General features: G+C 41.2%; 1 protein-coding gene across 1 annotated transcript; it reads right to left on the bottom strand.

The window, feature by feature from the left end:
* Positions 1-1723: 1723 nt before the first annotated feature.
* On the bottom strand, positions 1724-25660 carry LOC137428218 (solute carrier family 22 member 6-like). Its single transcript, XM_078777231.1, has 10 exons — positions 25259-25660; positions 25038-25141; positions 19018-19172; positions 15033-15201; positions 13454-13577; positions 11775-11890; positions 11410-11624; positions 8907-9015; positions 7214-7426; positions 1724-3407 (listed from the first exon to the last, which is right to left on the bottom strand). Exons 1-10 carry the CDS (start codon positions 25658-25660, stop codon positions 3323-3325), a joined length of 1692 nt encoding a protein of 563 aa, XP_078633357.1. The 3' UTR covers positions 1724-3322.
* Between the last annotated feature and the right edge of the window lie 477 nt (positions 25661-26137).

Here is a 26137-nt window from a genome sequence, read left to right as displayed (position 1 = left end):
ACTCTCTGCAGACCTGGACAAAATCACAGACTGGTCCAGCAAGTGGAACATGTCTTTCAATCCTGACAAATCCCACACTCTCACTATGTCTCTCTGAAAAGACCGACTGGAAAACCCTCCGATCTACCTTCTCAACAATCCTCTCCAAGAAGTTCTGTGATTCAAGCTTTTGGGTCTCACTATCTGCCATGATCTTTCCTGGGAAAACCACATTTCCAAGCTGGCCTCCAATGCCAGTCGCTGACTGGGCATCCTCCGTCATGCGAAGTCCTTCCTTGATACAGCTGAGCTCGTCACCACATACAAGGCTTTCATCCACAACTCAATGGAATACTGCTCTCCCCTCTGGGCTGGTGCTCCTGCCTCACATCTCGCTCGGCTTCACGCTTGAAACCAAAGCTTTCAGAATCATTGAAATCTCCCGCGATGAAGCTATCTCCGAGGACCTTTCACTTACTCACCGCAGGCAGGTTGGTGGTCTTTCTGTCCTCTACCGGCTCCTCTCCGGCCGAGCTCCCCCAGCTGTGCTCAGTCCGGCTGTGCTCTGTCCCCCAAATATTCCTTCAGGTCGCACAAGATCTGCCAGCAACCCACTTATGGTTAAACTGCCAAAATCAAGACTCTGCTCACCTTCACTCCTTGATTCCTCTTTTCTCCCGCCTCTGGAGCAAACTCCCTCACTCTCTTTAATCCCACTCCTCCCTCCAGGTCTTTAAAACAGCTGTTCACCACTATCTTTCATCTTCCCCCATCCAAAACCTTGATCTTTTATACCCCCGTTAATTCACCACAGATACACTTTTTTGAAATACCGAATTCTTTCCTTGAAGCCCTAGCAGTGTCCATTTTTTTTTTTTTTTTTTTTTGTATACAAGATCGAGGCTCGTGAAGGAGCGAAATTTGTTTTTACCTCTCCCATCCCTCCCTTCCCCTGCCCTCTCCTCCCAAACCTTTTCCCTCCCACAGATGTCCCGATGTCCCTGTTCGCAACTGTTGTACTTGTGTGCTTCCCTTTCTCTCCCCATCTTGTCTCCTGCTCCCTTTATTCTATGTTTTATGTGCCCAATTATGTTTTTTTGTGATTAATGTTAGCTCTTGCACAAACCTCTATCTTGTACACAAAAAAAAAAAAAAAAAAATTCTCTGCCCCTGCACAATTGCATGGCTTGGCAGTGTGTCCCCCCACACCCCTCCCTCAGCAGAATCTGAACTGCAGGAGCCACCTTTCAAGCTGCTTCAGAATCCTGGGGGAAGCTCTCTGGCTCCCCCAGTAGGTGCACTCTCTGATACATTGTGCCTTAGGTGCTCCTCTTGGTACCCAGGCCGACCTCATTAAATTTAGCTTGCCCTTCTGGGCATCTTTGGCCTATGCCATGTTAGTACGCTCTTTGCACCAAGGTGCCCTTTTTCTTTGAACTCTTGCGCACTCTTTGGGCCACTCTCCCAGCCCTTCAATTCACTTCTGCACCCATTACTAGTTTGCCTTGCTTCTCTCAGCACCAACACCGGAAGGGCATCCATGTTCCAACACATCAGAAACTATCTACCTATCACTATGATGGTGACTCATCCCGGCAGGGGAGTGGGGGGTGGGGGCAGCTTATTTTCTCACTCGTTATTCCCACTGTTAAAATGAGCTTGGATTGGTTGAATGGGCAGAGGGCTTTGAACGTACATTACGTGACACACACAGTTACAGAAAAGTAACAAAGAAATTGCAATATTGAAATCTCAGTACACTTTTTAATGGTGATCGATAACTTTTGCTCAAGTAAAACATGTTTTAACATGCTTGATGCAGTGTAATTGGAATGTAAGCAAAATAAACGATCAAACACACTTTGGCCCTTTTCACTCCAGTCCGGCCCACTTTATTACCAAGACGCACACGCACACGCACACGCACACACACACGCACGCAATTTGAAACATGGACCTCATAAAGATTGATAAATAGAAAAAGCATAATGCACATTGCAATGTAAAAGGAAGCTCACCAAGAACAATGCAATGCAGCGATGAAATATTATATCTTAAGAAAACCTATAAAGCTGATACAGAGGAAAACAGTCACGACAAACAATGTAAAGCACTTAGTCTAGTTCTCCATAAAAGTAAATTTACAAGAGGGGTTATTTAATTAATTACATCAAAAATAACAATAGCTGTTCCCGTTTTTTTGTTATTGCACATATGGGCCTTGTGACGTAAACCCAGATATCCTCATGGTATTTTGGTTTTGAGAAAAAGGAATTTGATTTTCGAGGTCAAATTCATTTCCTGATGTACAATGATCAGTATAAACTTCAAACATTGTTTCAAAACTGCAATTGCGATAAAACATATTTTGACCCTGAAAGTTAATTATAGGGGACTTAATTTGGCACTGGATGTGGGTGGGGCTAGAATTTTTGACCCTCTATATATATATATATATTTTTTTTTTTTATGAACAATCCATCCCTCCCCTACTCCACCCTGCTTCCACGTATACCTAATAGATAGACAGCCTGCTAGTACAGTTTGCTTCTCAAGGTACTTGCATCAAAGTGAAATAAACAAAGTAATTTTGTTTTTATATTTTTGTAAAAATGCCTGACAATGTTTTATCAGCTGTTTCAAAGCAACTTTTGTAAACTGAAATTAACATAACTGAGTGTCTATGTGCATGAATTAAATATATAATACACAAAGCACCTGTTTATCCCTCTACAGACATATACCATTCAAAAAATGTATTCTCACAATAGGCCGAAACAAGCCAAAAAAGTAACATAAGGTGTGTATACATATATATAAATAAGTAATACTTTTGTATGTACTGTTTGGTAGTTTTTACTTCCTACATAAAGGTGCTGAAAATAAAGAAAATGTTGGCATGTCTTGGACTATCTGTGTGTTTTGTTTGAGGAGCTTTAACCCACACCTCGGGAAATGATTGGGAATGAGCCAAGACATAATCTCTAAAATTAACGACCATCTATATTTTACTTCTGTCACAAAGTTGGAATTTCTCCCTTCCCCTTCCCTTTCTACCCCATTCCAATTTAATCTGTAGAGTCAGCTGACCACAGGATTTAACCAAATTTTGCGATCATATTGAAACAAAATAACCATAAAGTGGATGGGGGCAATAGTTGTGCAAGTTGCCATATCCAAGACGTCAATGAAATATTCAAGCAATGTATTAAACTAACAGTTACATGCGCTTCCCCAATAAGTGCATTTGCACTGTAAAGTAGCAGCGATTGGACATTGTACGCCAGAACACACTGAGCTTTTTCTGGACCAGTGGTGACAGGTTCGGCTGTCCAGTCTTCTTTCAAATGTCACTCTCTTGTAATGTTTTTGAAACAAGTAAACTGGTCGCTGTGGCCTTTTCTCCATTCGCTTGTCGTTTTGATTTCCTGCTTGGGGGAGAAAGAGGCAAGGACCAGCATTATTCATAGTTCCAGAGATTCCAGATACACTGAGGATCCCTTTAAATTATTTTCAAAGATGATCACCGAGAAGTCACATTAAGTCGTATATTTATGACTTTGAATGCTTTTTCTCTTGGATTGATGTCTTCATTCCTCTAATACATTCATATTGTTTATACAATGTAATACATGGCTCTTTCTAACGTACAATGTATCATTTTGTCTGGTGATTGCAGTAAAATTGTGGTATTGCGGACCTTGGAGCTGTTTGAGTGAAGGACCCATGACCCTCTGATTAACTTAGGTTGTGCACCACTACTACGTCCTCCAAATCCTAGTGTTCAGTAGCGAAGGAATTCCCAACTTGAAAATGTAAAAACGGATATTTAAACAAATAGTGATATAAAAACCTACCTTATTTTCCGTCTTTGAGAAAGCATTTGATATTATTTTAATTCGAATAATTAATTAAGAGAGAAGGGCAAAGGCGAAAAATTGGAATTGAAACAAATACAAACATCACTAAAGGGCTAAATATCTACTGATAAATAATTGTCATTTGAGAATAGGTGGCAGAGAAAAGGTGACCGTAATGAATGACTATTCCATTATCATCCAAACTTGCATTATTCCGACTGTTTTTGGTGAAACATGCGTTCGTCGTCGTTGTGTCTCAAAAAAAAATTTTTTTCATCAATTATGTTATAATTGTTTGCTTGTCTTTATTATGTTTGTCTTTGATGTGTTTTCATAATTATATTGTCCTTTCCAACAACATAATTATATGGAGGTTATGTTTTCACCCCTGTCTGGTTGTCTGTCTGTTTGTCTGTGAGTAGGATGTCTCAAAATGTTGTGAAAGGATTATGACAAAACTTGTTGGATGAGTTTGCTAATTGACAAGAACAAGCTGATTAGATTTGGGTTCATGCCTGGATCCAGATCCGGCCTATCAGTGGGATACAAAATGTAAACTGTTCAGCCTGGCGTTAAACTGTTCAGTATGTGCTATATTGTAGAAGGTATATTATATATATCATTATACGAATCATTCTTAAAATAATGTAGAATTACAAAAATCTCTTTTATGGCAATTTGCAACATTAAGGGCCGAATTTATTAAAGGCATTTAGTGAAAGACTTGCTAACGCCTAACCCTTAAACGCTAACAAAACATATTTGTACAGCACAGTTAATTACCCGTCTAAACAGCAATTTACGAAGGGAGATTAACATACGTTTAGTTGTGCACGTCTAAACAGCCAATTCGCCTGTGAAACCCTGCCCATATCATCATCTCATTGAAATGATGCACTTGCATAGAATCAAAGCACCCCGGATAATTGTTGGAGGGGATTCAGGCATTGATCCTCATCGTAGGTTGATCCATGTCATTTTGCATTAGATTCAGCATCCAACGACATGATTCCTTTGGGAGATCCATATATTCCTCCTTCGAGATTATCCATCCCTCCTTCCACCCATCCATTCCTCCTTCCACTCATCCATCCCTACTTCCCCTCATCCATCCCCCTCCAACCATTGATCATGAAAAAGACAATCTGTGAATGTGTACAATCTCTGTATCCGAGCTATGGTTCCTACATGTACGCTACTCTGGGTAATCTGGATTGAAATGATCGATGGTGGTTATTGATACATCCATCATGTTTTATGTTTGGGTTGTGTGCTACAAGATAAAATCAATTCGTGGCTATCTATTTATTATGTATGCAGATCTGCTGACGTTTTGCCAGTCCTTCTATGCCCTTATAGTTATTCTAAAGTTAAGTTAAACTGCCAGGAAGTACATGAGAGTACAACTGCAGTTCTAACTATACCATTTTTGCCTAATGCTTCCTTTAAGGCCTTAAACGCTCCCTTAACATGTCCTCACAGACATGTAAATGTTTATTTGTTATTTAAACGCTTGTGAATATGTTTTGATCCGCATTAGATAAACACTCTCGGGCATTTGGCGATTAACTTTGATCGGGTGATCATCGCACGATTAGTGGTTTTACACGTGCAACTAACTCTTAAACACCTTTTGTAAATTTAGCCCTAAGTGTAAACGAGTGATGCTGCACATATTTAATTTTATCTTATCGACATGAGCGATAAATAACACTGGCAAAGCTAAATATAACAAGCATTCTGAGTATTGTGCTGCAATACATGTCCCCTACCGGCAGTCTGTCGTCCGGAAAACTGTTGGGGAAATTACCAAGGGTTATTTACCCACAGGTTCTGAATCGTTCCCAATCGCTAATTACCTCAGGACGGGCTCACCTGTGATTTGCACTCGGGACTTCGATTTATACACCTCACAGACAGGTCAGCAGAAGCACGAGAAAATAAGTTGTTGATAAAGAACCTTTCAAGTCGCTAAATATCAGTAATTTATGATATTTTCCGGTTCACGATCAATGATCGATGTGTATATATATGTTGCTCGGCTTGGCTCTGCCCCTCACGAAAGCGCGCGCTGTGTCGCGCTTTTGACGTTCGCAGACGAGACTGAGGGCGCGCGGGGCGACTTGAGGAGAACTCTAGAATAAACAAGAGATATCCATTTTTTAAAAATATTTTCGTTTAATTAACGATATCTGCCAAACCACGTGCCCTATCGCAAATTCCAAAAGGACATTTTAGTAGACTGACATGTTGAACAGATCTGTGAAGTTTCCCCTCGATTGGATCAAAAATGAGGGAGGAGCTCGGTTTTAAAGGTTCATGCTTAAAAACGTCATAACTCTGAAACCATGTGATGCATGACGTCATGCTCGCTGAATTTTTTGTTCGTCATGAGTATGCGATTCTGCCTGCAAAGTTTGGCCTCGATCTGTTCAGCCGTTGCAGAGAAAAAGGGGTTTTCGTGTTTTCACGTAAAACAATATGGCGGCCGAACCACGTGACCTGTGACGTCATAATTACCATTAAAATATTCTACAGACCGAGTCCCTCGGAAGGTGAAAATTTGATCTCAATCGGTCCTATTATTGCAGAGAAATTGGTTTTTAAAGGAAATTAAAACTTAAAATGGCACTGAGTTAAGGATCATCAGAATTATCAGAATTCCCAAAGTTCAAAGTGCCATAACTTTGTCAAAAATGATCGAAACGTCGTGAAGTTCGAACTCGATCTGTAACTTATCATGAGGAAACCATGTGCCAAGTTTGAAATCATTAGCAATAAGCGTTTAGAAAAAAAGTCCGGAAAACTGTTCTTTGCGTGACGGACTGACGGACTGACGGACGGAGGGACGGCGTGCAAACCTATAGTCCCCTACGGTGTACACCGGTAGGGGACTAATAAGATGGTGTAATTCTACAGTATCGTAATCACCCATCATCGATTGATTCCTCTCATTTAATTGTCTATGAGTTATTGATCAAAGTCTGGTGTTAAAATATTATGACTGTGAATTGTATTTATATTGTAAAACTGAAGGTGATTGTTTTGAGATATTATCTTCACTTCGATTGTAATGTTAACACAATTTGTTTTAAGAATTGCTTTAAAATACTTAGTGGGTCCAGTTGAAAATTACAGTTTACAAATACAATTACATTTTTGCATTCAAACACATTAAACATCAAAAATGACTGTGAATTGTATTTCTCTTTACAACATATTACGTCGGACAATTAAATAGCTGAATGCATTCACATTTAGCTACATTTATAAATGCTTTCCAGGGAAGGAAATGGCGCACAATAGAGGGTGAGAGGTCAGAAGCGTGTTTATGTTTTCAATTGAATAGTAATCAAATTGTCTACAAACGGCACCTCATATTCTGGCATCTCAAATCCTCAATGGTATCTGGGAGTGGCTTGTTGAGCATCTCTGGCAGCAGAAAGGCCACCAGGCCTGCAATCAGGGATACGCCACCATAGATGATCTGCGGGAGCAGGGGGTAGATCTCTCCCGAGATGGTCACCAAGGGTGCCAGCATGCCTCCCACTCGTGCCATCGTAGATGTTGTTCCCATTCCAACTTGCCTGCAAAGAAAATGTATTAAAAAGTGCAAATTTCAGGATGACCATCCATTCTACAATTATTTAATTTCTCATTACTAGGGCATGCCCGTACTATATATATATCTAAAATTATATCCCCCCCCCCCCTCTATTTACATGAAATGGTTTGGTCCAAAGCGAACGGCTTGCGAGTACGGTGACAATCCCCCCCCCCCCTCTATTTACATGAAATGGTTTGGTCCAAAGCGAACGGCTTGCGAGTACGGTGACAATCCCCCCCCCCCCCCTCTATTTACATGAAATGGTTTGGTCCAAAGCGAACGGCTTGCGGAGTTTGGTAAAGAAATCGCCATAGCGTGCACAAACGCGCAGGAAAGCGAAAGAATCGCAAATTAGTTTTAATTAGTTTTAAAACATAGTTTAACGCCAACATAGTTTGCCAACGTGAAATAAATGAATACGCTCTCAAATGTGCCGTCCGAGGCAGAGTCTGTTCGGCACGTTCGGCACACGTGATAGCTCGCTGCTCTCTGATTGGTTGAATCGTTTTTTGGACATAGCTCGGTAACTACTTGTCCGATTAATATGAAACCTTGAAAAGGCACATCCTCGGGTCCCCAGCAATATACCTGGCAAGTTTAAAGTATATCGGACCCGTGGTTGTCGAGAAACAGTGGTCACAGACAAACAAACACACAGAGATTACTGGAGTTATAGATAGACTAGGGCATGCCCGTACTATATATATATCTAAAATTATATCCCCCCCCTCTATTTACATGAAATGGTTTGGTCCATTCGCAAAGCCAAAGCGAACGGCTTGCGAGTACGGTGACAATCCCCCCCCCTCTATTTACATGAAATGGTTTGGTCCAAAGCGAACGGCTTGCGAGTACGGTGACAATCCCCCCCCTCTATTTACATGAAATGGTTTGGTCCAAAGCGAACGGCTTGCGAGTACGGTGACAATCCCCCCCCCCCCCCCCTCTATTTACATGAAATGGTTTGGTCCAAAGCGAACGGCTTGCGGAGTTTGGTAAAGAAATCGCCATAGCGTGCACAAACGCGCAGGAAAGCGAAAGAATCGCAAATTAGTTTTAATTAGTTTTAAAACATAGTTTAACGCCAACATAGCGGCAACATAGTTTGCCAACGTGAAATAAATGAATACGCTCTCAAATGTGCCGTCCGAGGCAGAGTCTGTTCGCCACGTTCGGCACACGTGATAACTCGCTGCTCTCTGATTGGTTGAATCGTTTTTTGGACATAGCTCGGTAACTACTTGTCCGATTAATATGAAACCTTGAAAAGGCACATCCTCGGGTCCCCAGCAATATACCTGGCAAGTTTCAAGTATATCGGACCCGTGGTTGTCGAGAAACAGCGGTCACAGACATACAGACATACAGAGATTACTGGAATTATAGATAGATAATAACGAATCGTCGGTGTGGTGTACCAGTAAGTGTCTTGAACACGATAATTGCACTGCATTACTTGCCTGATGACTGTCGGATAAATTTCACCTGCTACCAAAAATAGTGTGTTGAAAGCCCCGGCAACAGCGCCTTTTCCAACAACGGCGAAGGATGTACGCAGCAGTTCCATATCTGAAATGCAGTGGTCAAAGGGACAATTTGTTCACAAGATTACATTTTGGTGAAGAAAGCAGAATTAAACACATCCTTCAATCAAACTATTTTTAATGCAATGAAATAGAGTGGAAAGGTTATGAGAAGGGGAGGAAGGTGGGGGAATTAAATGACTGCTGTCAGCATTCATAAGGTGACAAGCTGCCATACGTAATCCAAAAAAATCATGGCTTTGTCTGCTGACAAACACAAAGAAGTAACTTCTAAGAGTAAAAGGCCTGTTTCGATTTGAAATTGTTGCATTGGAAGGGGTACGAATAAGATAGCATATTAGGTTAGCATGGTCCATGTGCTCGAGTAGGTTAGAACATTTTCTGTAACCAGGGACCCATTAGCAGGGGTGCCAAGAGGGAGGGGGCAAGCAGGGCAACTACCTGGGGCCCGTGATTATTCCTTAAATTTTTTGGCTTCATGTAATGATTGTTTGTGATGATAAAACACTGGGGGCAGCTTCATTTAGTGTTTCCATCCAAGCCACTCAAGGCGATTCCCCGGCATGCCATTGCCATGGGGAGTAACACCCTCCCTTATAAAATAAACTAATAAACTATCATACTGTCGGCACAATTTACATAATGATAAACGCGGTAATGACGTAAATTAACACAGGAGTGTTGGCCACATCCCATCCGTGTGCAATGCATTAAGAACGCCCTTTCAGCAAACTAAGCCTAATTAAAACTACATGTGAAGCACAATGACAGAGGGAAGGCTTAAATCATTGGCAAAGCTGAATATTGAGTTTATTTGTGCAATGAAAATAACACACAATATTTAAGGTTTATTGGTGTGAAATATAACTCGGGCGAGTTAATAAAAGTTTATTATATCGTTTCAATGAATGGCCTATAGGGGAGTAGCAGCGCCTCCTGGCTGCGCCGATGACGGCTGCGCCTCCTGGCTGCATATTGTTTACTTGTCGCATAATGCCCCTTTACGTTTTTTGTTGTTGTTTTTTTGTATGCAAGATCGAGGCTCGTGTAAGAGCTAACATTGATCACAAAAAGACAAACTGAAACATAAAACATGTTGCGTATCATTCTTGGTATGATGGTTATAATTGTATTTTGATCTTCCTTTGATGTTGTAAAATATTTGCATTTCAGCCTCTAAAAAAGCTGCCATGAATATTACATTAATAAACCATTTCTCTGTCTCTCACTCTCTCTCTCCCTCGCTCTCTCTCTCCCACTGTCAATCCTTCGGCTGTACCACTGATGCAGTGCCCCCGATAGTTCAGATCAGGGATTTGGCCATGATGCCAGCAATAGCTTCCCTACTCTTTCCGAATGACACCGTGGGATCTTTAACCTCCACCAACTAATGCTGATAGACGGGACACCCAGTTTAATGTCTATCTGGGTGACGGATCACACATTGATGAATCATCCTGCTTGTGACCCTACAGTATTAATTTGTGATTGGAATTGTGCTGTTTGGTATGAAAATATAGAGAGATTGAGTTTAAAGGAAATGAATATGAGAGTTTCCACTCGTGACATTTGTGGATTCATCATTTGCAGTTTCACCATTGATTGGGTATTGAAACATTCAGCTGTCCATTCCTGACGTTCAACTGAAGGTGGCACAGGAAAGTGGCATTTATTGGTTCATGGTTTATCATTCACCGTTTCCGCATTGTCTGTTTGCACTTGGCCTTCCTCCCATGCAAAGCACAAGTACCCTGCTCGTATATTACACTAAAATATGCAATTTTGTGTCTGTCTCTCTGTCTGACAATAATACATTCAGTCGTTACTCATCCACTGTCAAACAATCCTGACAGGAGGACTAACGGTCACACAATGGAAGTTGTTGCGACTTAATTTCCCCCCATTCCCAAGAGTGTTTTCCGTATTGTGGGAAATCCTTGTTAAGGTGTATATCCGTGTTAAGATAGCTAATCGTGATGTTTTTTTCCAATGCCACTTCTAATAAAAAGAAGTAATAACACTAATGATAAATTGTTATTACTTTTGGTTCTGAAGTTCTTCAGGCATTACATGAGTCGAGATCTGCTGTAATCTATATACCCCAGAGAGGATAACATGATCCATCCTGTTGCTGCTGTAAGGAACAGGTGTACTAGTCTACTAAATTAGGTAAAAATACGAATGTAATTGTGGCCATTTTGAAAAAGGACGGCCATTTCCTTCACAGGAAAACTTTGGCATGGCCCTTTAGCTGCGAATCTTTCCTTGGACATGCCTTAACGGTGTGCCAAATTTGATGCTTGTATCATCAATGTCACAATGCTTTCACATTTCTGCTGGGCTCTATGCTATAAGATTGAGAAGTAAAATATCTGAGAATGCAAACATCTTTGAAAAAGACACAAACGTTTGTAGAGACCTGCAGGTATGAAAACGACAGCAATGCAGGTGCAGCCAGCAAGCAGCAAGGGAGTTCCTGTCGCTGCACGCCGGCCAATGAAGCTTATCATAGCGAGAACAACCAATGTAGCTGGGAAGTCGACGGCAGAAAAAATGAGCATCAGTACGAAGATATTCATCCTGAAACCCTGCAGGTTCATGGCAACGCCGAAGTAACAAAAACTTGTGGCGAACCTGCACAAAAGACCAGAGTTCAGATTATCTCAATTTCAATAACTTCCTGGGTCAAAATAAATTCAAAATGTCAAAAATCTGGGATTTCAATGCACTGCAAACAAAAGTATTTATAGGCTTTACATACGAGTTATTTTTAATTTAACTTACCAGATCAAGCTGATTATGAATGTCCGTCTTCTAAGTTCCACCAATTTGAGAAGATCAAAAGCTGTGTATGTCTTTTTGGTTGGGACTGAAGAGCTTTCCATTGCTTTTTTCAAAACCTTCAGATTGAAAAATAAAGTCATGCACAAAAAAACAAGCAATACATTATTACCAATTTTATTACATAATAAAAAAACTACATTATTACCAATTTTATTACATTATTATCAACTATACATTATTATCAACTACATTATTACCAATTTTATTACATTATTACCAACTACATTATTACCAATTTTATTACATTATTACCAACTACATTATTACCAATTTTATTACATTATTGCCAACTAAATTATTACCAATTTTATTACATTATTACCAATTTTATTACATTACTACCAATTTTATTACATTATTACCAACTACATTATTATCAACTATACATTATTACCAATTTTATTACATTATTACCAACTACATTATTACCAATTTTATTACATTATTACCAACTACATTATTACCAATTTTATTACATTATTGCCAACTACATTATTACCAACTACATTATTACCAATTTTATTACATTATTACCAACTACATTATTACCAATTTTATTACATTATTGCCAACTAAATTATTACCAATTTTATTACATTATTACCAATTTTATTACATTACTACCAATTTTATTACATTATTACCAACTACATTATTATCAACTATACATTATTATCAACTACATTATTACCAATTTTATTACATTATTACCAACTAAATTATTACCAATTTTATTACATTATTACCAATTTTATTACATTACTACCAATTTTATTACATTATTACCAACTACATTATTACCAATTTTATTACATTATTACCAATTTTATTACATTATTACCAACTACATTATTACCAATTTTATTACATTATTACCAATTTTATTACATTACTACCAATTTTATTACATTATTACCAACTACATTATTACCAATTTTATTACATTATTACCAATTTTATTACATTACTACCAATTTTATTACATTATTACCAACTACATTATTACCAATTTTATTACATTATTGCCAACTAAATTATTACCAATTTTATTACATTATTACCAATTTTATTACATTACTACCAATTTTATTACATTATTACCAACTACATTATTACCAATTTTATTACATTATTACCAATTTTATTACATTACTACCAATTTTATTACATTATTACCAACTACATTATTACCAATTTTATTACATTATTACCAATTTTATTACATTACTACCAATTTTATTACATTATTACCAACTACATTATTACCAATTTTATTACATTATTACCAACTACATTATCACCGATAGCAAGTTGTAATGTTCTGAGCTTGGACCAATGATGTGTTGCTTTTCAGAGCTCTCAACAATGTATTTTCTTACCGCAATTTTTATTTATGAGGGTACAAAATGTTTGTATGAGCAAAGCCAAATGTTCTTCAAGCTCGGGCAACGTTATTTACCAATATTTATAACTACTCCTACCACAAACAAAATTCTGGTCAAAATAAGAATTTAAGCAGGATTTGGAAGAAACTTCTAGCTTTGTGAAAAAAGAGTCACTTTGTGTAAGTAGTTGTCGTTGATAATTGTGCAATGCCCTTTTTAGTCGACTTGGCGTACCTCAACACTCAGTAAATCGTTTGTGATGTTTCTGCTGTTGATTTTGGCGACATGTTTGAACCCCTTCAGGGCATCCTTGTATCTTCCCTGCAGCATCAGCCAGCGTGCAGATTCTGGGTGGAACCTTCACAGAAAATTTGAAAGCAATAACATTGCATCACTGCATCAGGTTATTCTGGAACTTTGCAATCACAAGGAAAATAATTTTTCAATCCACCTTTGGATGCACTTTTTCAGTTTCACCTTTCTTCACCAATGATTAATAATTGTCTGATGATATAAACACAAATATTGAACTTACCAGGTTCTTGCATATTCCATATTTCTATAACCAAATGAAATGTCCAGAAACTTTGCATCATACTGAATTTTTTTTACGTGTATTCATCTTCGGGGCTGGCAGGATAGTTTGGAGGTATGTGCACTTTCCTTTGATATGTCTAGCCTGGGTTGGAATCTCAACCCAGCTATAAACTGTCATTCCTGTGTTTTTAAAGGCAGGGTGAGTTATCAATGTGTGTAGTATCCCTTGCATGAATGTAAAAACTGGGCATTCCATCTGCTGGCATTAGTTGGTGGATGTTAAAGATCCCACAGTGTTCTTCGTGAAGAGTACGGCACCATGGGCCAAATTCCAAATTCCTGCCCTGACTAGTGCTGGGAAGGCAATAGCAAACCACCCAATATAACCCTTTCGAATAAACTGCTTTAGCAACACCAACACTCTGTAACAGAGTGACCTGGTACATCAGAATCAGAAACATAGATGAAACCGCAGGTCCATTATCAGAAATACGGATTAAACTGCAGATCTATCTGGATGCATCTAACATGCTGTTGTATCACAATTACATTTTACTGAACATGCAGAGGCAAATCTGAGTGAGTGCATGTGTTATAATTAATGAAATACGAGTTTTCCAGGTCTGCTCATGCGTAAATGGCATGCAACAGTGATGTGAATGACTGCAGATTGCTGAACAAGTTTGATTTCTTTGAAAACGCTATGGTATGAGTGCAATACCCCAGAGACATTGTCACTTCCTCACGTTAGAAACGTTGTAATCGCTTCAGCCATTATTGTGCTAGCCTGGCTGAAGAAAGAACGAAAAAGTACAAATTGGCGGTTCCACAATCTCCCCGATTTGGTACTTTAACGATATATTCTGTTGTTTTTATCAGTGCTCGTAGGTATGAAAACGCTCGAGAATAAAAGGTATGGCTTTTAAAGACTCGTGACTTTACCCTATAGCGGACTTTTTAGAGTATAATTTTGTACACATTTGTTGTGGTGGCCATTTTTTTCTATGCCATCCCAATATATGGAATACTACTGTACTCCATGATACTGTACATTTTTTTTCAGTCACACCTTTATTGCAACAAGGATCAGGTGAAAGAGCAATCTTCAAGGAAGGAAATATACTGAATGTTGCATTTTGTTTTCTACTGAATTCTTTCTTCCTCAGAATTTCACATCAAAATTACCTTGGATGCTACTTGGGCAACATTTATTGAAACATTCAAACATAAACTGAAGGGGTTATCATTTTAGTCGTAAGATACAGAAATGACTTACCATGAGAATGCGAAAAAGAGGAAGTAAGGAGCAGAGACGCAGAACTGTAGTGATCGCCAATCACGAATGGCATAGGCTAGCCCTGCCAGAACAAACTGGCCGGTGGTGTAAGCGTATGCCATGGTCGTGGCAAACACGACCCGATGGCGGGTATCCAACCACTCGAGTCCTACAAAAGCCAATGCAAGCACACTTTTGGCACAAATAAATAAATAATAAACATCTGTACCAGTTAATCTTACAAGGTATGATGATGTGTCAAAATGTATCCATATGCTATACAGCAACTTCAGGCACACACAATATCATACAAACCTTTCTGTGATGCCAACTGCGTATTAATCGGAGGTTTCGGCAGCTATTCCATGATGCGTGCTTTTATGACTTCATCATTCGTAAACTTAATATTCCCACACAGATGTTATTTGAGTAGGCTGGCAGGATGGCCTGGAGGTATGCACACTCTCCTTTGAACTGTCCATCCTGGATTTGAAGCTCGGTCCAGCTAGAAACCATCATCCCTGTGTATCGCAGGCAGGGCGAGGTGTCAATGTGCATGCAGTCCCTCAGATGGATGTTAAACTGGGCTACACACCTGCCGGAATTAGTTGGTGGACATTAAAGATCTCGCGGTATCCTTCGTGAAGAATATGTGAACTATTGTGGCACCCTGGCCAAATTCCAAATTCCTGACCTACAGGGTCACCGGAAAGTCGATTTACCCTTCCCCAGTAAAGCATACGTTCTTAAACTGCTTTAGCAGAAAGTTTTATTGCGCAGTACTTACAATAATTAATCAGTCATTATATCTGCATGCGCTCCATTATTCTCCACGCATCACTGTACTCGTCTAAATATCCTCTTAGACATCTTGTGTGACATTTGTGGAGTCACCTGTGTGAAAGAGGCCACAACTGCAGCTCGCAATTCTTCAACGTCATATACCAATTTGGTGACACTTTCTCCTTGATTAAGCCCCACAAAGAGTTGGCTGGAGTTGTTAGATCTGGACTCCATAGTGGCCATGGTAGAGGAGCTGGTGATGTTAGTGTTTTGTTTCCAATCCATAATTGGGGGAACGTTTCATTCAGATAGTCCCGAACATGAAAAACAAAATGTGTGGGTGTGCCGTCTTGTTGAAACCAGACACTTTTTTATGGAGGCTCGTGTAAGAGCTAACACATAAAACATATAATAAAGGGAGCAGGAGACAAGAGGGGGTGAGAGGGAAGCACATCAACAGTAGGAAACAGGGACGTCAGGAGATCTCTGGAAGAGAGCTAGAGCTGGGGAGGCATACACGGGATAAACAAGATGGACACTACAAGGACTTTCAGGAAAGAAAACAGGGCATTTGAAGGAGTTCAATTTGGGGTGGATTAACGGGGGTAGAAAAGATCAAGATTTTGGAAGGGGGAAGATATTAAATGGTGGTGAACAGCTGTTTTGAAGACCTGGAGAGAGGAGTGAAATTGAAGAGAGTGTGGGAGTTTGTTCCAGAGGCAGAAAAAAAAGAGGAATGAAAGAGTGAAGGTGAGCAGAGAGTCTTGATTTTGGAAGTTTCACCAGAAGAGGTTGCTGACAGATCTTGTGCATCCTGCAGGAATATTTAGGGGACAGAGCACAGACAGAACAGGGGGTGCAAGGCCGGAGAGGAGTCTGTAGAAGACAGAAAGACCACCAACCTGCCTGCGGTGAGAGAGTGAAAGGCCCTCAGAATCAGCTTCATCCCGGCAGATACCAATGATTCTGAAAGCTTTGGTTTCTACAGCGTGAAGCCGAGCTAGGTGTGAGGCAGGAACACCGGCCCAGAGGGGAGAGCAGTATTCCATTGAGCTGTGGATAAAAGCTTTGTACGTGGTGAGGAGCTCAGGTGTGCCAAGGAAGGACTTCGCACGACGGAGGATGCCCAGTCGGCGACTGGCTTTGGAGGCAAGATTGGAAATGTGGTTTTCCCAGGAAAGATCATGGCAGATAGTGAGACCCAAAAGCTTGAGTGATAGATCTTCTTCGAGAGGATTGTTGAGAAAGCAAATGGGAGGGTTGCCCAAACGGTCTTTTCAGAGAGACAAGGTGAGAGTGTGAGATTTGTCAGGATTGAAAGACTTGGTCCACGTGTTTGACCAGCTTGTAATTTTATCCAGGTCTGCAGAGAGTGAAGAGGGTGCTGATCTGAGGGATGATAGATGGAGCGGCAGAGGGTGGAGTCATCAGCAAAAAGACAAAGAGGATTTTCCAGAGAGTCGGAGAGATAATTGATGAAGATTTTAAAAAGCACAGGGCCCAGAACACTGCCTTGAGGAACTCCAGCCTGGACAGGAAGAGGACATGAGAGAATTCCATTCAGGGCCACACGTTGACTGCGACCGGAGATTAAGTCTGCAAACCATGCATGGAGATTTCCATGGATATCATAAGAGTAGAGGTTGGTGAGTATGGCGGGGTGCGAGACTGTATCGAAGGCACGAGATACGTCAACGGAGACAGCTCTGATTTCTTGTTTGGCATTAAGGGCCTCCATCCATTGTTGACACAGCAGAAGCAGCATGTCCAGAGTAGAATGACCTGGTCTGAATCCAAATTGATGATCTGAGATCAAGCCATTGGAGAAGAGGAAGGATTTAATATCAGAAGCGATGATGGAGTCCATGACCTTGCTGATGATTGGGAGCAGGCGGATTGGTCTGTAGTTGCAAGGATCTGTTTTTGCGCCTTTTTTGTGTAACGTGGTAATATTGGCTGATTTCCAAGCAGAATTTCCACTTTCAGGTATTCTCACAGTACCATCTCTTGGTACCAGCTAGTTTCTTAATATATGCTTTAAAAAGGACCAAATGAATGTCTTGAGGTCATTCCTCAATAAAATTTTGCGGGGGTAAAGTGACTTTCACGTCACTCTGTACAGAAAACATTGCATCAGCGGCACAACCGTGACGTCAGCCAATGATGATACCTCGCAGCCATGTGCTGCAATGAAAGAAGAAGAAAATCATGACCTGAGATGGCATATCTGGCTGCCGTCTGTATATTGCTTGTCTCGCTTCATTGTACGTACAGCAAGTCCCTGAAGTATATATGCATCGATGTTTTTTTTTCCAAACATTCAGTTACCCCTTGATGGCATTAAGTCAGGAAGGCCCCAAAATGATATTGCCATGTATAGACTTTCCAGATGATGCCTAAACATTTAATGTATTCTGGTTTTGGGGTTCCAGATCTTATCACATACCATAATATTCTTCAAGAAACCATTTCCGTTCTTCTGTTGGTATTCCAGGAGCTCTGATGGAATGTCCATTTGACCAAATATTCTTTGGTACATACACAACACACCTTATTGAATTTCAATTGAGAATGAATTATTTTCTTTTCTACAACAACAACAACCCCCACTAATTCACCCCAGATCCACCTTGTTTGAAATTCCAACTTCTTTCCTGGAAGTCCTGGCAGTGTCCATATGTTTTATACCTCTCCCACCCCCCTCCCCCTTCCCATGCTTCCCCCCAAAGCCCTCTCCCTCCCACAGTTCTCTCGATGTCTCCATGTCTCTCGGTCCCTGCTCTCAAATGTTGTGTTTGTGTCCTTCCCCATCTCTCCCCATCTTGTCTACCGCTCCCGATGTTATTTGTTTTATGTGTCTGTTTGTCTTTATGTGTGATTAATGTTCGCTCTTTCACGAGCCTCGATCTTGTATACAAAAAAGAAAGAAAAAAAAAAGAAGGATTCAAAGGTCAGTCCACTTCCATTCTGGACAACTCGCTTTTGGTAGACAGGATCTTCGCATATACTTTCACTATTGAACTCTTATTTCTACGTGTCCTTCAATAAAGAAAAGACCAGCTCAACCTCAGTTATAACATTGTATTTGCACTCACACAGCAGTGACAAATGGCTTCAGTGGTTACCAAGAGCTAGAAATGCATGACAAAGACGACAGATGAAATATATAATGCCATAAAATATCCTTTGATAACATGCTTACCCAAGGAGTACGCGTTCAGATATGAACCCATAATTCCCAATCCCAGTAAGAATCGAGCCACAATGTACGCGTTGATTGAGGGAGAAAATGCAGCACAAGTTCCGGTTACTGCAACAATCAGGTTGTTTACGAGCATGACATTGCGGCGTCCAAATCTGTAAAGCAACAACAACAGCAACAACAATAATGACATGATCACTGCTGCTTCAAACTGAATTTGATGAGTTTCACAACCACACACAGATAACGTTTTGCATCCGACTGATAGGCCAGATGTGCATCTGGACCATTCACCCTTGTCATACATTAAAGTCGAATCAATTCGTCCTTGTCCCAAACCCAACCTCTCCACCAAGTTTCGTTCAAATCCGACCATAACTTTTTGAGATATCCCGCTAAATATCGATTTTGGTCCGACATCTCCATGGTGAAGAATCACTTAAACATCGGGGCAATACCCCTGGCGCTCACATGGTAGAACAAACAGTATACTGCACTGACTAAGGGTACTTTAAACCAATTTCAATGGTTTCTATAAGACAGGGCACCATGTAGAATCATACTAACATAATCATAAGACTCTAAACAAACAAAGAAAAAAATACCTATTTTGGGGGGCAACCCCCTAAACATAGGCACCTCCCTCAACCTCATATACCTTCTAAGACACCAATTTTTCTATTGCCTTGAACAAACATTGGTACATCATGGGTGATTACGGTTGTGCTGAAGTTTTATCGAAATTGCGTGTGTAGTTTCTGAAAAGAAAGCAAATACCTCTTTTGGGGGGCAAACCCCACTCCCCATAGACCCCTAAAGGAGCAGATTTTTTTTTTAATACCGTGAACATACTTTGGTATATCACGGGTGGTGAAAGTTGTGGTCAACTTTCATCGAAATCGTGTGTGTAGTTTCTGAGAAGAAAGCAAATACCTATTTTAGGGGGCAACCCCTGGAGACCCCCAAAGAGGCAGATTTTTTTTAATGCCGTGAACATACTTTGGTACAGCATGGGTGGTGAAGCTTGTGGTCAAGTTTCATCAAAATTGTGTGTGTAGTTTCAGAAAAGAAAGCAAATACCTATTTTGGGGGGTTAAATCGGGACCCACTTTGCCCCCCCGTATACCCCCATAAATTTTGATTTTCTTAGTGCCATGAACAAACTTCGGTATATCACGGGTGGTGAAGGTTGTGGTCAAGTTTCATCTAAATAGTGTGTGTAGTTTCAGAGGAAAAAACAAAATCCTATTTTGGTGTGGTCAAACCTGGATCGACTTTGACCCCAGTAAACCCCCTTAGACCCCGATTTCTTTAATGCTGTGAACAAACTTAAGTCACACTACAACAAATATAATTTGTGCCAAATTTGGTCGCAATCCCATCAGCAGTTTCGGAGAAGTTTCAAGTGTTTACGGACTGATAGACTGACGGACGGACAACGCGCCATCGCATATGCTCCTCTGAACTCAATTCAGTTTGAGCTAAAAATGAAAGTACCGGATCCCCGGATCTTCACTAAAATCTAGATATTTCGGCCTTGTCACATACCCAATCTGCCCACTGAATTGTCTGAATCTGTTTGTAACTTTTTGAGATAACCTGCTCACAGACAAACAGACAGGGGTGAAAACATAACCTCATCTCATGATTTACAATCTGTCTTAAAGGATCTGAAGTGAAAATTTAGTTTGAAAATGTCAGCTTATACAGATTTATAGAGTTGGATATACGAAATCTGACTTACGTTTTGGGTCAAAGAGGTCAATCTATAATTCCAATTGCAACTAATAGTAAATTTTAGCAATATTTGTAAAAAACGGAATAAATTCAGGGACGTCATATCAATAGCACCTTTTTAGAAAGTCAAATTAACAACAACAAAAAATTATTGCGATTCACATTTGAATTTTCCCGCAGAAACTGCCGGCTGTTCCCTAGCGAGAGTTGCCAAAGGCTGAAATCGATCTCGCTGTCCGCGTGCCACGCTCAATGATTATTGGCTTTACTTGCCGAACTTACAGGACGTTATACGTATTAGTGACTTGAGTTAACAAGAATGCCATACACGTAGACGTAGAAGGCTGGATGCAGTGTCCTCTGGGTGGCATCCAAGTGGTAACTGAAACTGAGTCCCCATCCAGAAGCAAACAACCATGAAAAAAGGAAAAATTTGTGTGTTTGGAGGCCCAAAAAAGGGCCTAAAATAACTCCTGGGGGGAGTACTAATGGGGACGACAGGCCCCCGATGTGACAAAAAAGACACATGAACTTACCACAGGTAAAACCGTGTGCCCACGGTGGCATGGTGTACGGGCCCAAAGCGCCTTTCGTTGGGCACGACTACGACACGACACGACACAACAACAGGGGACAGACAGACACACAGGGTAAACAATACAACACAACACTTCCTTTCACACTTTGCGTCCATTTTGGTCCGCTTCGCGTCCGCTTCGCATCCGCTTTGCTTTAGAGTTTAGACCAATGTATGTTCGTGTATTACGTACGCTCTTTGATGGGCGGGGTGTATGGTGTGCATGAAATGGACGCATGCGGAAGCGCTGGAAGCCGTTGCGATGGTCTCGCACGATCTCTTGTCCCAGTCCACCAGATTATCACAGACACGTACAAATTCCAGTGAAACGAGATATGATACAGGCCTAACTAACGAGACCACTCGAAGCCTTCTAGGCCTTGTGGTTGTTTCAGACAAACCCGACAAAGGACGTGTTCGTTTTTATCTCGAACCGATTCGATCGCCGACGTCCCGGCGAACAAAACTACTCATATCTTTGGAACGGATGGTTGGATTTTTACCAAATAAACTTCCTCGGGAACTGAAACTGAGTCCCCATCCAGCTATGTCATTGTCGGCGTTGCCATCTGGTGGGGGAGCCGGGACGACAGGCTCAAAAAGTGATGAATCAAATACACCACAACTACAAATTTGCTTGTGCGACGAATGTGTGTGATTTATATGACTGATGTTTTTCGGGAGATACTTTCAATTATAATGTTACAGATTTAATTTTCCATGGACCCGCCACGAACCCTCTGGAACAACCCCATGGACCCGCCACGAACCCTCTGGAACAACCCCATGGACCCGCCACGAACCCTCTGGAACAAGCGTTATGCCTAGGTCCCCCGTCGGTGAAGTGTTGTGAGTTGACAAAGTGGAAGACGCAGAAAACATGCTATGATATGATATTTGGCTGACAAGGTTCAGACATACATGGAGGCGGCCATCTTGGATTTTGACGTGGCGACCCAATTTTCAATAGCGTTCTTCCTTATGCCAAGATACACCCACACACCAGATTAGAAGTTGGTACTTCGCTTATTTTTCAAGATATTCTGCTCACAAGGTTCAGACATATATATGGTGGCGGCCATCTTGGAGTTTGACGTGGCGACCCAATTTACAATAGCGGTCTTCCTTATGCCAAGATACACCCACAAACCAGATTAGAAGTTGGTACTTCGCTTATTTTTCAAGATATTCATCTCACAAGGTTCAGACATACATGGCGGCGGCCATCTTGGAATTTGACGTGGCGACCCAATTTTAAACAGCCTTCTTGCTTGTGCCGAGGTACACCCACACACCAGATTAGAAGTTGGAACTTCGCTTATTTTTCAAGATATTTCGCTCACAAGGTTCAGACATATATATGGTGGCGGCCATCTTGGATTTTGACGTGGCGACCCAATTTTCAATAGCGTTCGTCCTTATGGCGAGATACACCCACACACCAAATTAGAAGTTGGTACTTCGCTTATTTTTCAAGATATTTCGCTCACAAGGTTCAGACATATATATGGTGGCGGCCATCTTGGATTTTGACGTGGCGACCCAATTTTCAATAGCGTTCGTCCTTATGGCGAGATACACCCACACACCAAATTATAAGTTGGTACTTCGCTTATTTTTCAAGATATTAATCTCACAAGGTTCAGACATACATGGCATCAGACATACATGGCGGCGGCCATCTTGGATTTTGACGTGGGTTGCACCCACACACCAAGTTCGAATGCGGTCCTTCGCTTATGCACACACGCACGCACGGACGGACGGACGGACGGACGGACACACGGACGGAGGGGAAAACCATAGTCCCCCTTTCGCTCCGCTGAGCGACGGGGGACAACAACCCCGTGGACCCCCTGGGCGCTTGCCAAGCGAGCCGTTCCTTATCAACGGTTTCGAATGGAGTGCTTGCTTGAGTGCTTAAGCCGCTTGGCGAGAGCTCAAGAAGAAACTTGGTAATGGAATACACGCCTGGATTCGAACCTGCACAGCTTTCATATTAATTTTAAAAAATAATTAACGATGTATTTTTGTGTTGATTACAACAACCAAACTATTTTTCTGCAGGACATTAATATTAGAATGGAACGTCAATTTGCAATTTATAGAAGCCGTCTGCCTACTATTATGACGTCAGCAATATGGCGGAAATTAAGACCACCCCCACTCCTCCCAGCCCCACCCAACTACCTTTTGCGATCCACACGTGTTCTCTCTCCTTACTCTTATCTCATCCAAAATTACTTATATACCAAACAGTTTGAATTTGAGAGAAGGAATTGGGCATGAGGTCCTCATTCATGAATTATGGAAAACATTTTAGAACGAGAACGGCACTCAGTAGAGAGCATACATCCACCTGGTTGGCCATATCACTCAATGATGAAGATTCGATTACAAAATTAAATAATTCTCATATCCGAATCCATATTCAGATCTTCACTAAAATCGAATAGATTCGTCCTTGTCACACACCCATCCGGTCCACCAAGTTTCGTCCAAATCCGTCCACAACTTTTTGAGATATCCTGCTATATATCGTTTTTGGCCCGATATCCCAATGGTGAAGAATTACTTTAAAAATTATACTAGCCGGATCCGGATCTTCGCCAAAATCGAATAGATTCGTCCTTGTCAGACACACAACCGGTCCACCAAGTTTCGGCCAAATCATCCATCACTTTTTGAGATATCCCGCAATGTATAGTTTTTGGCCCTATCTCCCAATGGTGAAGAATCACTTAAACATTAAATAATTCTCATATCCGAATCAATATTGAGATCTTCACCAAAATCGAATCGAATCGTTCTTGTCAGACACCCATCCGGTCCACCAACTTTCGTCCAAATCCGTCCACAACTTTTTGAGATATCCCGCTATGCATCGTTTTTAGCCCGATCTCCCAATGGTGAAGAATCACTTAAAAAATTCTAGTAGCCGGATCCGAATCCATAATCAGATCATCACCAAAATCGAATAGATTCGTCCTTGTCACACACACAACCGGTCCACCAAGTTTCGTTCAAATCCGTCCACAACTTTTTGAGATATCCTGCTACATATAGTTTTTGGCTCAATATCCCAATGGTGAAGAATCACTTAAAAAATTATACTAGCCGGATCCGGATCTTCGCCAAAATCGAATAGATTCGTCCTTGTCAGACACACAACCGGTCCACCAAGTTTCGTCCAAATCCATCCATCCATCACTTTTTGAGATATCCCGCAATGTATAGTTTTTGGCCCTATCTCCCAATGGTGAAGAATCACTAAAATATTAAATAATTCTCATATCCGAACCCATATTGAGATCTTCACCAAAATCGAATCGAATCGTTCTTGTCAGACACCCATCCGGTCCACCAACTTTCGTCCAAATCCGTCCACAACCTTTTGAGATATCCCGCTATGTATCGTTTTTGGCCCGATCTCCCAATGGTGAAGAATCACTTAAATAATTATAGTAGCCGGATGCGGATCTTCACCAAAATCTAATCATTTCCTCCGTGTCACATGCGCTACATCTCTGCCAAATTTCGTCCGAATCCGTCCACAACTTTTTGAGATATTTTGTTCACAGACAAACGGACAGGCTTGAAAACATAACCTCCATACACCTTTGGTGGCGGAAGTAAAAATATCCCTCCATGAATCTCCATGTTGTATAAGGGTCTGTAGATTGGGGAAGGGGGGAAATGGACTTACATGTCGGCCAAACCTCCCATCACAATGGCTCCAATTAGCACCCCAGCCATGTAAACAGACTGTGCCATTTGCTTCATTCCTTGGTTCTCACACACCAAGCACCACTGTGAAAGAAAAAAACCAAGCATTAGATATCCGTCCATTATATTATGGCGATTTATATATCTCACTTTTTACACACATATATATATATATATATATGCATATGCGTATGTAGTTACCTCAGTAACGATGGTGGACGAAAACTCGCTGGAATCGAACTCCCATCCATCGACACAGCCCTCGATCCCCACCTGGTCCGACACGTCCGCAGAGTCGTTGAGCAAGAGCTGCCACTGCGGTCGGACGTAGCGACTGCACCTGCTCAGAGAGTCTTGTTCCCAGGGAATGGCGACCCTCAGGAGGTCCTCCTCGCTCGAGTTCCACGACGAGTCCCCGTGATCCCCTCGCGACGCGTTCTCCATCCACGGGACCCGGCAACGGTGCCCAGGAGTCGCGGCCGAGAAGTTCTGCAGGAGGTTGTGACTCGCCAGCATCATCATGGGTATGATTAGGAAAATGACGTGAATAACCTGGAATCGGCCTGCGTCTCCCACTGCCGCCAAAATGTTCGAGAACGCCATGCCGCGACCTCGTCACGAGTGGAGACCCCCGAGACCGAGACGTGTCCCGAACTCTTAAACCGTGTAATCTTTAACCGTTGATAAGGACACGTCGCACGTGATCTTAGTCGCTGCGCCTGCGGCTGTTATATTTGTTCGTGACTTTCATTTGCTCTCCGTTAAAGTTTCACGAAAGACAAACAAACACAGGTTGACGTTATTTGTGTGACAAACACGCGTTTTGCGGACAAACAGCTCGTTGTTTTCGCAAAACACCTTGAAATCACCGACATTTACAAAACTGCACCTTTACTGCGGTGAAATTATTCTTTTTACCTCCGCCACCAAAGGTGCGTGGAGGTTATGTTTTCAAGCCTGTCTGTTTGTCTGTGAACAAAATATCTCAAAAAGTTGTGGACGGATTCGGACGAAATTTAGCAGAGATGTAGCTTATGTCACACGGACGAAATGATTAGATTTTGGTGAAGATCCGCATTC

The sequence above is a fragment of the Myxine glutinosa genome, chromosome 5 (assembly GCF_964187855.1).
Source record: "Myxine glutinosa chromosome 5, kmMyxGlut1.1, whole genome shotgun sequence".
In the NCBI taxonomy this organism is placed as follows: Eukaryota; Metazoa; Chordata; class Myxini; order Myxiniformes; family Myxinidae; genus Myxine; species Myxine glutinosa.
The sequence above is the reverse complement of the archived record's forward strand: the minus strand, read 5'-3'. Positions and strand labels throughout refer to the sequence as shown.